This window comes from Vanacampus margaritifer, chromosome 1 (assembly GCF_051991255.1).
Source record: "Vanacampus margaritifer isolate UIUO_Vmar chromosome 1, RoL_Vmar_1.0, whole genome shotgun sequence".
In the NCBI taxonomy this organism is placed as follows: domain Eukaryota; kingdom Metazoa; phylum Chordata; class Actinopteri; order Syngnathiformes; family Syngnathidae; genus Vanacampus; species Vanacampus margaritifer.
In genome coordinates, this window is record NC_135432.1 from 21,187,207 (window position 1) to 21,203,116 (window position 15,910).

The 15,910-nt window shown below is 39.7% G+C and overlaps 2 protein-coding genes across 6 annotated transcripts in view; one reads left to right on the forward strand and one right to left on the reverse strand.

Annotated features, from left to right (window-relative positions):
• The window catches only part of rad51c (RAD51 paralog C), a 10,228-nt gene extending 8,434 nt beyond the window's left edge, over nucleotides 1-1,794 (forward strand). For all 3 annotated transcript variants that reach the window (XM_077582643.1, XM_077582634.1, XM_077582624.1), the window contains 3 exons: nucleotides 419-668; nucleotides 839-1,055; nucleotides 1,185-1,794. In XM_077582643.1, the coding sequence (XP_077438769.1) occupies nucleotides 419-668; nucleotides 839-1,055; nucleotides 1,185-1,667 (950 nt within the window). In that variant the 3' untranslated portion in view covers nucleotides 1,668-1,794. The remainder of the gene's footprint in view (nucleotides 1-418; nucleotides 669-838; nucleotides 1,056-1,184) is intronic.
• On the reverse strand, nucleotides 58-15,708 carry LOC144061800 (suppressor of tumorigenicity 14 protein homolog). Of its 3 annotated transcripts, none has more exons than XM_077582592.1 (19): nucleotides 15,347-15,708; nucleotides 14,964-15,126; nucleotides 13,740-13,870; nucleotides 13,598-13,668; nucleotides 12,487-12,674; nucleotides 12,356-12,391; nucleotides 11,891-12,119; nucleotides 10,460-10,596; nucleotides 10,287-10,384; nucleotides 10,093-10,193; nucleotides 8,413-8,546; nucleotides 8,126-8,230; nucleotides 6,040-6,156; nucleotides 5,661-5,786; nucleotides 4,899-5,082; nucleotides 4,031-4,302; nucleotides 3,812-3,948; nucleotides 2,770-2,979; nucleotides 58-610 (listed from the first exon to the last, which is right to left on the reverse strand). In XM_077582592.1, the coding sequence occupies exons 1-18, from the start codon at nucleotides 15,386-15,388 to the stop codon at nucleotides 2,818-2,820; spliced, it is 2,433 nt and encodes an 810-aa protein (XP_077438718.1). In that variant the 5' UTR covers nucleotides 15,389-15,708; the 3' UTR covers nucleotides 58-610; nucleotides 2,770-2,817. The 3 variants fall into 3 exon arrangements, with proteins under 3 accessions (XP_077438718.1, XP_077438706.1, XP_077438698.1); XM_077582580.1 differs by having other exon boundaries at nucleotides 58-632; XM_077582572.1 differs by having other exon boundaries at nucleotides 58-2,979.
• Between the last annotated feature and the right edge of the window lie 202 nt (nucleotides 15,709-15,910).

Here is a 15,910-nt window from a genome sequence, read left to right on the forward strand (position 1 = left end):
ATCTATGTGCTGTACTAGCAACTTTGGGCAACATGGGACACTGGACCGGACACAATGTAAAGATGTTTTTAAATTTTATTTCAAATGGAACTACAAAGTCTTGAATTTAATTTGCTATAAGATGTAGCGGCCCTGAACGTAATGCAAATAATTTTGGAAGAATAGCTAAAAATCCAATTTAGGTTGCACACACACAAATAAATAAAGCTAATGAGTATTAAAGCACTCCGATTGGCTGGTGACCAGTTCAGGGTGTAACCTGCCTTTGGCCCAAAATAAACAGGGCTGGACTATAACTCACCCAGGATCTTATTGACAATAAGACAAGCACCATCGAAAATAGAGGACTGGTCTGGTATTAAAGCAATCTAAGAACATCAATTCCCAGCAAAATGACCTGAAGATCTCTTTGTTGCAGAGGCAGGACTGAGCCAAGAGGAGGCGCTGGAGGTGCTCCAGGCCGTTAGGAAGGAGGCAGGAGCTGATGGAGGAGGAGCAGCAGAAGATGGAGCTTCTTTGACCGCACTTGACCTTCTGCAGAACGAAGAGGCGCTAAACCGCATCGTGACGTTCTCCTCGCGACTGGACTCTGCGCTCGGAGGAGGATTTCCTGTCGGGAAAACCACAGAGATCTGTGGAGCGCCGGGAGTGGGAAAAACACAACTTTGGTGAGAGAAAGAGACACATAATAATAATTTAGATTTCTATAGCGCCTTTCAAGGTGGCCCAAACGGAGACGGTCACAACTCGTCAGTAAGCTGCAGTAATAGAAGTCGTCCTTTGCAGAAGATCAAATAAATGAAATTGCACGAAGATGTGACACGAATGATGTCATTAGTCTGCAGCTGGCCGTGGACGTTCAAGTCCCTCCTTGTTTCGGCGGCCTGGGAGGTCAGGTGGTCTTCATCGACACCGAGGGAAGCTTCATGGTTCAAAGGGTGGTGGACCTTGCCACCGCCGCCGTCCGCCATTGCACCGTGCTGGCTGAGGACGCCGAGCAGCGAGATGCCGCAGCCGCATTCACCGTGGAAAACATCCTGTCCAACATCTTCCTGGTAACGTGACACTCGCTACCTCGACAGGAAGTCTTGGGGCCATGAAAATGGCGTAAAACTGTGTACGCACACTTGTAGGTTAAAAAAAAATGATTAGGAAGTGGAACTTCCTGTCTTGTTGTGCCTCAGGTGCGTTGCCATGACTACGTGGAGCTCCTGGCCGAGATCTACCTGCTGCCCGACTTCCTGTCTGGTCACCCGAAGGTCCGCCTCCTGGTGATTGACAGCGTGGCCTTTCCTTTCCGTCAGCACTTTGACGATGTGCGGACTCAGCGGACCCGCCTGCTCAACGGCCTGGCCCAGCAGCTCATCGCCATGGCGACCAAGCACGACATGGCGGTGGTCCTGAGCAACCAGATGACCACGCGGCTGCAGGGTGGACAATCTCAGCTGGTCCCTGCGCTGGGGGAGATCTGGGGCCACGCTCCCACCCTGAGACTCCTCTTGCGTTGGGCAGGTTCGCAAAGGCAGGCGACCATCTTTAAGTCTCCGGATAACGAGGAAGCGACAGTTAGCTACCAAATCACAATGGACGGCTTCAGAGATGACGACAGATCGGAGCAGCCGCAGAGGAAACGCCCCCGAACACTCGCAGACGAATCGGCTGACTGATAGAACAAACTGTTGTTGTGGTTGAAACCGACATCCGGGGTTTACTTGTATGGCACCAATCAGACAAGCATTTATTTGTAAGTATGACTTTTGTCTCCATTAAAGATATCTAAAAATGTTCTACAAGTCTAAGACTTAACTTGTCTCTTAACTCATTCACTGTCATTGATGGCTATAGATGTAAAAAAAATCATTTGAACTATTTCTATTAGTTTAACATTTTTTTCCACTTCTGTTAACAAGATTATGAAAACCTAGATTTTTTTTAATCTTACGTTTAGAACAGATATATATATATATATAATTTATTTTTTTTATTATTCATTCGCTGCCATTGACGGCTATAAACGTCAAAAATTCATTAAAACTATTTCTATTAGTTTATCATTTTTTTCCACTTTTGTTAAAAAGAGTATGAAAACCTAGAATTTTTGTATTGTACATTTAGAACAGATATAACATTTGTGATTAATTGTGAGTTAACTATTGAAGTCATGCGATTAATTAAAATTTAAAAAAATCGCCTGACGCGAAAAAGATTATAAAAAATTAGGGGCGTCAGGTGATTAAAAAATTGTAATCGTAATTAATCGCATGACTTCACTAGTTAACTCACGATTAATCACACATTTTATATCTGTTCTAAATATACAATAAAAGAAATCTAGGTTTTCATAATCTTCTTAACAAAAGTGGAAAAAAACGTTAAACTAATAGAAATAGTTCAAATGAATTTTTGACGTCTATAGCCGTCAATGGCAGTGAATGAGTTAAGAGAGTCCAACAACGATGGTACCTTGGGAAACCTTGAGTAGGGGATGTAACCATATGTAAATCTCATAATTTGGTTTTATAACCGTATTAATTTCATGGGAAGTCTCTCTCAAGACTCTTCAACAGGTCAGTGAAGAATCTTAGAGCGTCCAATTAGTCTCAAAAGATTGTTTTTGTAAAAAAAAATATCTCCAGAAAGCCTATTAAGTCTGTAACGAGAAAGTCAAAGTCTGTCAAAACTGAAGTTGCTTATTTGAGAAGTTTTGTGTCTCCAATGTGTTTTAGAGACTCGATTCATAACACTTGTTGCATTGTTACAAGTGCACACCTTCAACTTGAAACTCTAAAAGTTCCCGCGGTAGAGTTAGCGGTGTCGCTAAACGCCGCTGTTCTCCTTGATCCAGCTGCGATATCGGGTCACTCGTGTGTAGATGCCTGGCTTGTTTCTGCGAGCGCAACCGTCGCCCCAGCTCACCACGCCAGCCAGGAAGACCCGCCCACTCGGGCTGATGACGGACAGCGGACCACCGGAGTCACCCTGACAGAGTCAAAGATGAAACAAGATGAGATTGTTAAAAGAACTCTTGACGACTCTTTAGAAAGTCCAACTAGTCTCTAAAGTGTGTTCCACAAATATTTAAAGTCTGTTAAGGTCAAAACTCATCATTTTGACTAGTCTTGAAAAACTGCCCCACAACTCTTGAGAGACCCCAACTAGTCTAGGGGGCAAATTTTTCAGACTTCGTTTTTCATAACATTTTAGACTTTTTTTTGTGTTTGTCAAATTTCTGACATTTTTGGCAATATTATGGAATATTTTATCTTCATCTGCCTTCTTCCTTTTTTGGATATTTTATTATTATTATTTTACATTATTTCTGCCTTTTTTTTTGCTATCAAATTTCTGACATTTTTGTCAATTTTGTGGACATTTTATGGTAATTTTCAGGATTTCTTCTTTTGTTTTGGGACATTTTATGGTTACTTTTTGAATGTTTTCTGACGTTTTTAAAATCTATTTTATGACTTCTTTTTTGACAATACCAAAGACATTTTATGGTAATTTTCTGCCTTTTTTCCTTTGTTTTTTGGACATTGTATGGTTACTTTTTGAACATTTTCTTTTATGCTGTCTTTATTCAATTACAATTTCATGGACATTTTATGGTAAATTTCTGCTTTTCCTATTCCTTTTTTGGGCATTTTTGTCAGTTTTGTGGATTTTTTATGGTAATTTTCAGGATTTCTTCTTTTGTTTTTAGACATTTTATGTTACTTTTTGAACGTTTTCTGACATTTTTAAACTCAATTTTATGACTTTTTTTTTGTGGCAAGTCTCAAAAGTAGCGTCATTGTTCAAGTCTTTTTACCTGGCAGGCATCCACGCCACCTTTGAGGACGCCGGCACACATCATTCTATCAGTCACCTCGTTGTTCATGGCACTGTTACACACTGAACTGTTGATTATTTGAACTTTGGCTTTCTGCAGGACGCTCCCCGCCACACCTTTCAAGTAACACAAGGATGCCATCAAAGCGCTTACTGACGGTCCTTCGTCACATGGTCACAAGCTAATCATTTTGCGCACCTCCCTCTCTGCTGGCACCCCAGCCGGTTATCCAGGCCTCCTGGCCGGCAGGGAATTGGTACGCGGGGGAGGGCAGGCAGATGGGCCAGATGTGCTGGTTGAGCGGCACGTCCGAGTCCAGCTCCATCAACGCCACGTCGTTGTGTAAAGTGAGATGCTTGAAGTCGCGGTGGACCACGATCCGCATCACCCTTCTCCTCACCGTCCACTCGTTAGCGCGGTTCAGCACGTGCTGGCCCAGGACGGCTTCCCATTGGTCGGCCTGTGAGTGCCTGCCCCACAAAACAATTTGCTTGTGATTGGTCATCTGGTCTCTTAAATCATTCACTGCCATTGACGGCTATAGACGTCAAAAATTCATTTGATCTATTTCTATTAGTTTAACATTTTCCCCACTTTTGTTAACAAGAGTTATGAAAACCTAGATTTTTTTTATTGTATTAGAGCAGATATAAAATGCGTGATTAATTGTGAGTTAACTAGTGAAGTCATGTGATTAATTACGATTACAAATTGTACTTGCCTGATGCCCCTAATTTTTAATAATCTTTATTAAAAAAAGAAAATATTATACAAAAAATAATTTGAATTATTATTATTAAGATTATTAAAAAATTGGGGGCGCCAGGATTTTAATCATAATTAATCGCACATTTTATATCTGTTCTAAATGTACAAAAAAAAATCTAGGTTTTCATACTCTTGTTAACAAAAGTGGGAAAAAATGTTAAACTAATCGAAATAGTTCAAATTAATTTTTGACGTCTATAATGGCAGTGAATGAGTTAAAATAGCATGGAAAGGCTGTTGAGTCTTGAAGAAAGTCTCAGACTGTAAAGACTCCACAAAGTAGCCCAACTACTCGTACCTGCCCGAACCACTGTCCTGGACGCAGTGGGCGGCGGTCAGCAGCCAGCGGCTGCTCAGCACTGAAGCACCACACGCGTGACCCTGGCCCACCAGCTGGAGGCTGACCTGCCAGGGCCACTCGCCCTTTTGCGACGCCTCACCGCCGACAATGCGAGAGCTTCGGTACGGCCGCAGACCGCACTCTTGAAATAACAAAAACACACACACAATTAGCATTTATGCTACATTTGCTTCTTAGGAATAGCTAACACGAGGCTGGCCAAGTTATCCAAAAGTGTCAGAAATAAAGAAACAGAAAAAACATGCTATGCTAATATGATACAAATAGAGTACATTAGAGGTCTGTAGACCATTAAATATGATTTAAAAAAACATTTGAGGTGCACAGACCATTAACTATAGTGTAAATAATATAAAAAAGCCCAATAGATATAAATCTATGATAAAAGCTATTAAGAAGTCTGCTGACACCCATTACTCAAATGAGCGTAAGTGGTATAGAAAATGGATGCACAGAAGATAAGACGCCTCTTCTTTTCTGGGTCAAGATGACCAAGCTGATTTAAATCAAGATTAGTCACGAGGATGTGCATTGAAGCTTTTCAATGTGAAATGAACTAAAAAAAATAAAAATAAAAGATTCCTAGCAAAAAAAATACTAAAATTTTTATTCAAACTTCTATTTATTTCTCTTTTAAACATAATTTAAACGGATGGATTAAATGGTGTGCGCATGTGTGTGCGTGTGAGATGGACATACGGCAGGCTTCCTCATCGGACGCGTCCTCGCAGTCGTCCTCGCCGTCGCACTCGGGGTTGACTTTGTCCAGGCAGCGTCCGTTTCTGCAGAGAAAGCTGGAGTCGGAACATGTCGTCATGGCGACCGCTGTAGGACATCCCAAGCGTGTGTTAGCCGTGCAACAATCAACAGATTATGGTTCCACATGAAGTTCTCGTTTTGAAATATAATATCCCATTTTGACATGGACTCAAATTCTGATATCACTTTCTCATGTTGACAGAAATCTCTCATTTGGACAATGTCCCATTTGGACAGAAATGTCTTGCTTCTACAAATGTGTGCACAAGTGAAATATTTTACTGAGGTAATCATGAGACACAATTGAGGTCCTACACACATTTTGCGCATTTGAACTCATCGGACCCGTCGGCGCAGTCGTCGTTGCCGTTGCACACCGTCGCCCGCGAGACGCAGCGACCGTTCCTACAGCGAAATACGTTGGGAGCACAGCTGCCTGTCAAAGACACAGATTAGGTCAAATTTCATTCAAATCATGATCAATTCTTTCATGCACAAATTTGCATTGTTATGGGACTGCTGAAAGCAGCACATATTACTCTCCACCCTAGAAAATCCCGAGATTTTTCCGCAAAAATGCGGCCCGTACCGTAGATCGCACTGGGACAAATGAGGTATCAAACGATGCGGCTCGATCTGACTCGGTGCGGCATTACTTTTCTAGGAATTCCGAGTTACCATGGCGACGCAATTCCCCAAAAACTCCCAAAAAACTCCCATAGGAAATGAATGGAGAAAGGGGGAACAAATTACAGATCAAGCACCTTTTTCCAAGACACGCTGCGCACGCATACGTTATCCGACCGATACGAATTTTAGCTCATTTTGTAGGAATTTTTCCCATCTTTAGCTCAGTGTCGAAATCTTTTTTAAGGAATGTAAGCTCTCCCCTCTGTGCGGGTTCAAAGACAGTGAGCAAACAGCAGACAAATAGCCTTCTCCCATTGTTGTGTATTGCAAGTGCCAGAGTGGAGCAATTAACTTTAGAGTGGCGGGAACAAATAAATGTACTTCCAAAAGTTTCACTTCAACTCGTCACCATGGCCACAATCTTTGCTCACTATACATCAAATTCTCACATTTTGTAGTCACGAGTGTCTTCTTTCAGACAAACTAACTTTTATTTGGCTAAGGTGTCATTTAGTACCTTTATTTTCACTTTAAGCTTGGACAAGTCGGACGAACTCGCCTATCTCTTCCATGTTAAATTCAGGCGCCTTTACCCCTGCATTTCTGATAAATCATAAGTTTTCAACCTGCTCTCATTTGGTCATTTTTCATCCGATTAAAAAAATAAGAACATGCTCGTGTTCCCCAAACCCTTGCCGTTTTAAATAGCCATTTCTTGAATCTGTATCTCTAACCGTTAAGCCGTGAGAGGCTTTTGTTCAAGGGGTGCGTCTCTCATACAATCTCAATGGAAAGTGGGGCGTGTGACGGCTCCAAGTCAAAAATGTGTGTGCGCTCTTAAAGTGACAGTGAGATATTTTTAGTTTCTGTTGATTATGGTTAACTTCCACATTTCTTGACCGATTTTTGTCGTTTGAATTTTAAACTGTTCAGCTCATTTACATTTTTTAAATACATTTTCAGGGACAGTGAGATACTTTTAGTTGATGTTGATTATGGTTAACTTCCACATTTCTTGAGCGATTCCAGTTGTTTAAATTTTAAACTGTTCAGCTCATTTACAAAGTCAAATGTGTGTGCGTGAAAGTGCATTTTTCTTAAAGGGACAGTGAGATATTTTTAGTTGATGTTGATTGTGGTTAACGTCCACATTTCTTCACCGATTCCAGTCGTTTAAATTTTAAACTGTTCAGCTCATTTACAAGAGTCAGCAGTCCCATTCAAAATTTCCGCGGGAATTTTTCTAGTTTTCATTACAATAGTATCAAATTTTACATACGCATGTCAACTTTAAAAATTTTTTTTTTATACATGTCTACAAATGACCCGGCGAACTGTCAGGGACAAAAAAGGTGTGATACTGTTTTGCTGGAAATGTACATTTACAAATATTATTGTAAATCACTAACATAATGCATAATTAACGCTGCACTTAAATGTAAAAAATAAAAATATAAAAGTACTTATAGGGATACTTGACTCATTTTGTTAATATTTTGTCCAGAACTAATTTGAAAATTTCATTATTTATAAAAAATAAATAAAAAATATTCACTTTTTACTGCTGAAAATGGCTCAATGAGTCAATTCTTAAAAGTAATTTAATTTAAATATATTGCAGATGGTGCCAACTCATTCAAAGATGAGGTACATCAAAATAATGTTGATGATAATAATAATAATAAATTACATGTATGAACAAATATGCAAAATAGTTGATTTGACAAACTTATCCATTGCCATTTTAAAAGGTGATTATTTCAACAGAAACTCACTGCAGTCTTCCTCGTCGCTGGCATCTCCGCAGTCGTCCAAACCGTCGCAGCGCAGACGCGAGTCCACGCATAAGTCATTGGTGCAGCGGAACCTTCCCGGACAAGCTGCTCCGAAACAAAACGCAACAAAAACCATCAGAGGTGCATATATAAACCAGATTATGATTCGAGGTGCACCAATTGTTAAACACATCAATTTTGGCACGAATGTCTCGTTTTCACAGAAATGTCTCATTTGGACACAAATGGGCCCTTTACAACAAATTCAATATGATGTAACATTTTACAGTCAGTGGGGATGAAGGCCTGGTACTTGGCCAAGAAACCCTGGTCCACATACGACCAATCCGAGTTGAACTTGACAGTCATCAGGTTGCTCCTGCTGGCCACGGTTATCCCTCCCACTTTTGCACCGCACAGCCTGAGATGGAAACATGATGTGATGGAGATGCATGAATCATTAACTGTGGTGTAAATAGGCTACATTAGATGTGCACGGGCCATTAAATATAATGCAAATATGCTACATTAAAGACATAAGATATGAATGCGGCACATTACATGTATATAGAACATTAAATATGACGTAAATATGCTACATTGGGCACACATTAAATAAGGAACATGTGCACATACAAGTTGTGTTATGTGTTCAGTAAATATAAACACAGTAATATTGGTGACTGTGTGTACACTCTAAAAACAGTTGGGTCAAAAGTAGAGCTGTCAAACCATTACATTTTTTTAATCAGATTAAACACATTTTAGAGTTTTGATTCATCACGATTAATTGCTTAATTAAAAAGGCTTTTTTTTTTTTGCCCGCCAAATTTGAAGGGCACCCGCTATGTGTTAATTCTTTTGATATTTAATATTATGAAGACATCTTCAACATTTTTTGATCCACTGCACACGCTCGTTCTCCTCTTTTTCTAATCCATTAATTACTTGCATCATTTAAATTGGAAAATAAATGACCCCAATTTTTGACATGAATAAATATTCGGAATGCCATACACAAACATTTATTGAATACTTTGCTTTAATGCACATAGTTATGTTTATTGCTCAAACACAACCTGTGCTACCTTTAACTCATTCTGCCATTGACGGCTACAGACGTAAAAAATTCATTTGAACTATTTCTATTAATTTTACATTTTTTTTCCACTTTTGTTAACAAGACTATGAAAACCTCTAATTTTTTTATTGTACATTTAGAACAGATATAAAATTTGTCATTAATCATGAGTTAATTAGTGAAGTCATGTGATTATTTACAATTTTAAAAAATGATCGCCGGATGCCCCTAATTTAAAAAAAAGAAAATATTATTTAAAATTAAGGCGTCAGACGATTAACATTTTTAATTGTAATTAATCGCATGATTTCAATAGTTAACTCACGATTAATCACAAATTTTATATATGTTCTAAATCTACAATTAAAAAAATTCTAGTTATTAATACTCAAAAGTGGGAAAACATGTGAAACTAATAGAAATCGTTAAAATGCATTTTTGACGTCTATAGCCGTCAATGGCAGTGAATGTTATCGTAACCATCCACTGACAGCTAAAGGATCATCTGCAGTCAAAATTAATAGTGTGATTAATCTGCATTAATACATGATTAATGCCATATTTTTTTGTGATTAATTCATTAGTTAATGCTTTAACTTTGACAACACTAGTCAAAAGTAACTCAATTATGGATAAAAAATGGACCGATCCACTTTATATTGGTCAGATCCTTTACTTGGGTCAAAAAATGGGGTCATTTTGTATAAAACAACCCAGAAAGTTGGGTCAAATTGACCCAAGTAGAGGATCGGTCCATTTTTGACCCATAGTTGAGTTCTTTTTGACCCAATTGTTTTTAGAGTATAGCACATGAGATAACATGCAGTTATGTACCACTTCAGCATTGGCCTTGCAGTGTATGACACAAAAGCAAGAAGAAAAAAACCTTCGGCCGTTGACTTCCACATAATCTCGCGAACAATGGTTGGAGTCATTTCCGACGTAGAACTTGTCGAATTTGACTTTGACCAACTTGCCCTTTGACACCTGCAAAAGAAACCACAAGCAGCATTGCCACTTCAACTTTTGTGAACTTGCGCCACTCAGTTTGCAGCCAAGTGATGAAGATTCAGTACTGGCCTGGATGTTCCACACGCATGAAGTCCGAGGAGGATAGCTGGACGGGAAGTACGGCGAAGAGAAGACGCCCTGGTCACCGCTCAGGGTTCCTCCACAGCCTGCTGGCAAGCATGAGGTTAAAAGTAACATCCACAGCACAGATCATTAGAAATGCAAATGTGTCACATGCCGACCTGGAGGCGCCAGAGAGACCTGCGAAAAGTTGGCTAAGAAGCCCGGAAAGTTCTTCTCCTCGTTGGTGACCAGCGTCAACAACATGACGTTCCCCGACGACACGAAGGACAGCGAACGGTGAGGAAGGCCGCAATGTCTGAAAACACAACACAGACATTTTGGTGGAGTTTCCACAGAAAAGGTGGTCGGGCAAGGGGGGGGCACTGAAGTTGTAAAAATGGGAGATTGTGAAAACGTAAAGATTGAAGCCGTGATCATGACAGTTGTGAAGCTGGAGATCATAAAAATGGATGATGTAAATTGTGTGAAACAAACACGTAAGGCCTAGAAAATGAAAATGAAGGTTGTGAAGATTGAGATCTCAAACTAGATGGAAAAACTGAGGAAAAAGGAATAATGCAAAGATTAAAATTCTCAAAATAAAAATTGTTTAATTGTTCAAGATAATAAAACAGACTAAAGACTGAAGTCAAGATATAAATTGTGAAATTGGGTAATGTAAAGATTCAAGTCTAAAGACGAAGTTTATGAAGATGCCGATTGCAGACGTAAAACTGAAGACAAATGTAGAGATCATGAAAATGGATGTAAAGATTGAAGTCATAAAGACAGAAATCGCAAAATTTGGTGAGGTATATGCTGAAATCACAACAAAATGATATGATAATGAATGAAAGTCTGAAAGATGGAAATCGTAAAAACAGATGATGTAAAGTCATAAAGATGAATTATACATAGTAATAAAAAATATAAATATCATAATTTTTAAAAAAATATAATTTATATAATTAATAATAATATAACTTATATACTTATATTAACTCATTCACTGCCATTGACGGCTATTGACGTCAAAAATCCATTTGAACTATTTCTATTAGTTTAACATTTTTTAACATTTTTTTCCACTTTTAAAAAGAGTATGAAAACCTGGAAAAAATGTTTATTATATATTTAGAACAGACATAAAAATTTGCGATTAATTGTGAGTTAACTAGCGAAGTCATTTTAATCGCCTGACACCCCAAATTTTTTAAGAATCTTTATATATATATATATATATAGTCTTTTTTTATGTAAAACTGTCCAAATACTCAAATTTCAGCATATCAACTGTGACTGATTTCTGTAGTCCTTCAATTAATAAAAGGAAAAGATTATTAAAAATTAGGGGCGTCAGGCAATTAAAAGTTTTAATTGTAATTAATGGAATGACTTCACAAGTTAACGCACGATTAATCACAAATTTTATATCTGTTCTAAATGTACAATGAAAAAAATCTAGGTTTTCATACTCTTGTTAACAAAAGTAGAAAAAATGTTAAACTAATAGAAATAGTTCAAATTAATTTTTGACGTCTATAGTCGTCAATGGCAGTGAATGAGTTAATGACAGCAATTTAAAAAGAATGCTAAATACGGCGTCTCACTCGGCGATGGCGGTCTGCTCGATGGGCGCTAGCGAATCGTAAATCTTGACAAAGTCGTGTTGACAGTCGTCCTCCAGGATCAGCTTTTGGAAGTCCAGTCGCACGCGGTGGGCAGCGTCCGCTCTCAAGCGCCACTGCAGGTAGATGTTGGACGGGTACGAAGAATCAGGGAAACCCGGCGACTGAACGACTCCGCCCTCTCCGACATGCACGTTAAAGGACTTCTTGACTGGAAACCAGCAGGTCGTTACCTTGTTATTCACATCAAATATCAGCTTCAAACTCAATGCTTTTATTAAAAACATCAATTCACTTTCTCTAACGCTTGTTCTAATTAGAGAACTGACTTTGGCCAAGAGTACAACCTGGACTGGTCGCCAGCCAATGCCAGGGCATAAATAGACAAACAATGGACCGGGTGCCTGACAATGGTAAAAGCAATTGGGAAAAAAATCGTATTCTTACCCAACAAGGATGATGATGTCATCCGTGGATCGATGGCTGCACACAAACATGACACACTTTTAACATGGACGTCTCAGTTGATTGGCCGCTACCTGGCTTGATTGACAATTAACCGGCGTGGGAGGGCCGACCTCGAGTGACGACGGCGTCGACGTTGAGCGCGTGCTGGGGTTTCAGAAGCACTCGACCTTGACGACGTTGTTGACTTCCTGCCGACGTTTGCAGCGACTGGATGGCGACGTCCACCGAGTCCTGCTGGGGTGCGGGGACGCTGAACTCGGAGCGGTAGTACGCCGTCACAGAATCATCGCCGCCGTCGCTACAGCGGTGGCAAAGATGGCGGTTAACATGACTTGACCTCACTAGTCTAAACATGACATTCTGATTAATATTGCATTTGTGGACTATGAGTTAGGAAGCAAAATCCAGCCGTTTTTATCCATCTCAGGGGGCGGCCATTTTGCCACTTGCTGTCGTCTGAAGATGACATCACAGTTGCTCAGGGCTCAGGCAGCGACCAATCACAGCTCACCCGTTTTCTAAAGCGGAATTGTGATTGGTTGTTACCTGAAACCAGTGCAACTGTGATGTCATGTTCACTCGACAGCAAGTGGCAAAATGGCTGCCTTCTAACGTGGATAAAAAAACGGCTGGATTGTGCTGCTTAACTCATATTCCAAATTTTTAATGTTTTATCTTTTTTTTTATTCATTCAATGCCATTGACAGCTATAAACGACAAAAATTCATTTCAACTATTTCTATTAGTTTAACATTTTTTTCCACTTTTGTTAACAAGAGTATGAAAACCTAGAATTTTTTATTGTACATTTAGAACAGATATAAAATGTGTGATTAATTGTGAGTTAACTAGTGAAATCATGTGATTAATTACGATTAAAAATGTTAATCGCCTGGCGCCCCTAATTTTTAATAAGCTTTTTTTATTTTTTTATTAATTTGTGGCAGTGAATGAGTTAATAAAAACTGTGATCAGTCGTCAACAAAATGGCCACTTCAACTTATGTATTTCTAGACATTAAGCATTTTCCTCTCTATAGGCACTAAGGGAAAAATCTGAACAACGGAATGGGCATTAATAGAGTTATCCATATTGAATTACTTTTTGTGACAATTGATTAACGTTATGATTTTGTCTATAGTGAGCATCTATGGAGAGGAAAAAGCTTAACGTCCATAAAATCTAAAATAGTACAGACATCCACTTTGTCACGTGACCCACCTGAAGGCCTCCACCGACGAACGTTGGAAGTATTTGCCCAACGCTGCTTTTGTGTCATACATCACTCTTAACTGCAAAATTAAATGTTAGCGTTAGTCACATCTGACCTCCCATAATGCATCTGGGCCACGCCGCCACTCACCTCCTGGCTGACGAGAGACGCCATCTTGACAAATGGCTTGCTGCCAGGGTCCTCGTAGGCTGGCAGGAAGTGCTGTTTGGCGATGGACATGGAGCCCACGTAGACACGCGTCACGGCCTCGTCGCGGTGCACTGCCAACGTAATAACAAGTAGATGTTTAGGTTCGAATAGTTTGGGATTTTTTGTTGTAGTTAGCTTTATTTCGTTTTGATTGTTGTTGTTTTTTTAATGAGAAGTCAATGTTAAACATTTGACAATATCTTACATGTGACCTCATTAATCTAAACATGACAGTCTGATTAATATTACATTTGTGGAATATGAGTAATGAAGCAAAATCCAGCCATTTTAATCCATCTCAGGGTGGCGGCCATTTTGCCACTTGCTGTCGACTAAAGATCACATCACAGTTGCTCAGGCAACGACCAATCACAGCTCACTGTTTTCTGAAGCAGAGCTGCGATTGGTTGTTACCTGATACCTGAGCAACTGTGATGTCATTTTCACTCGACAGCAAGTAGCAAAATGGCCGCCTTCTGATATTGTTAAAAACTGCTGGATTTTGCTGCTTAACTCATATGCCACTAATGCAATATTAACCTGAATACTGTATTTAGACTAGTGGGGCTGCGTAAAATATATTATTGTCGAGATGTTTTGTTTTGTTTTTGTTTTTTGTTTTTTTGGGGGGCGGGGGTGGCTTCCCCTTTAAATACAATTAGTTTCAGTTAGTGTTTAGAGTGATTTGTTAATTTTATGTTTTCAAAAATGCTTCATTTAATATAGTTTTTATTAGTCTTACAAAGCAGTATTAGTTTTAGTAATAAATTGAGTATTTGTGGAGTGCAAGATAAAAAAAAATGTCACAAAGTATTATGCAATAAAATAAATTCCAATTTCCAAACGACTAGCTTTCCACCTTTCTTCTGTACGGCCATACAGTAACACCCAAATAAATATATTTAAAATAAACCCCGAAGTGCATGAAAATTAATTGACAAAGATGAAAGGGAAGGATTTTTTTTTCTATAATTACAGTATAGTTTTACAAACGTAAAATTGAGTAAAAAAAAAAAAAAGCCCTCTTGTTTTTATTTCATTTCATTACCATTTTTTTTATTTGAGCTTTAGTCTTCATTAAATATTGGTTCATTAAGACAGACAAAACATGCTAACGGCATCCACAGACCGAGGCAGGTTAAAAACAAAAGGATGTCCACTCACGGTGGAACCGCCACACAAGCAGTCCGGTCAGCAGAGACAGAGCGGCGGCCGCCGCCACAAGGCCAGCGCCAACCCACAGCTTCCTGTGATGCGCAGGCTTCTTTTCCAGCTTTTTGGCGTCGGGGGTGGGCAAAAACTGAAGAGTGGCATCTAGGTCCAGATCCTGATGAGAGGGTGGGAGTTGCCATGGTGATCCAGTCAGATAAAATTGTCATTTAAGATCAAATGTGACATGGCTATTGTTTCTAAAGAGTAATAATATAATAATATATGGGAACATAGACCAGGAGTCACCAGAACCCCGAAACTGTGAGGCAGACATGCTTAACCACGAGTCCACCAGAGCGACAAGAACCGGTTGGTCGAGTCGTGACGTCACCTACTTGTCTCGGGTTGAACTTCTGCCCCGTCTCTAGGGGATCCATGATGACGTCACTCTTCTCGCTGTGGTCTCTCGCTATTCACTTCGCTCAAGCCCCGAGCGGGTGATCCGCCATCGCGAACAGATAAGTGCGCGCGTGCGCGCGTCCGTGTAAGAGAGAGAAAAATACAAACCGAGAACGTTTCCAAAGTTTCTGAAAGTCCAAGCCATTGAAAGTTGGCGTGAAAAGGTGGCCAAGGCAAGGGGGCACAAGGCGAAGTGCGGGATTTATGTCTCTCCCGCCCCGCACAGGTGGGGGGAAAATAAAAGTGTACTTCCTCGACCAGCTACTGAGTCCTCCCACGAAGCTTTGCGCCTCACCTGTGCTAGGCGCGGCTTGCATGACAAATGAGGGCCGTGACCGCGGCGTCATACTCTTCTCATGGGTTACTTGTTTGGCGGGAAAAAAAATGCGGAGATGAGACCAGTTTGTTTGAAAAAAAATAAAAAATAACTCAATTCTAAGAAAGGTGCAAACACCTGTTAAAGATCATGCTAACACGTAAATAAATCCAGTAACAACAAA

Coding starts and splice junctions, on each gene's coding strand:
- LOC144061800 (XM_077582592.1), bottom strand. CDS start 15,388: ATGGATCCCCTAGAGACGGGGCAGAAGTTCAACCCGAGACAA. Junction 12,675..13,597: donor TCGTCGGTGGAGGCCTTCAG/GTGGGTCACGTG, acceptor CCACCGCTGTAG/CGACGGCGGCGATGATTCTG. Junction 3,949..4,030: donor GGGTGCCAGCAGAGAGGGAG/GTGCGCAAAATG, acceptor GTTACTTGAAAG/GTGTGGCGGGGAGCGTCCTG.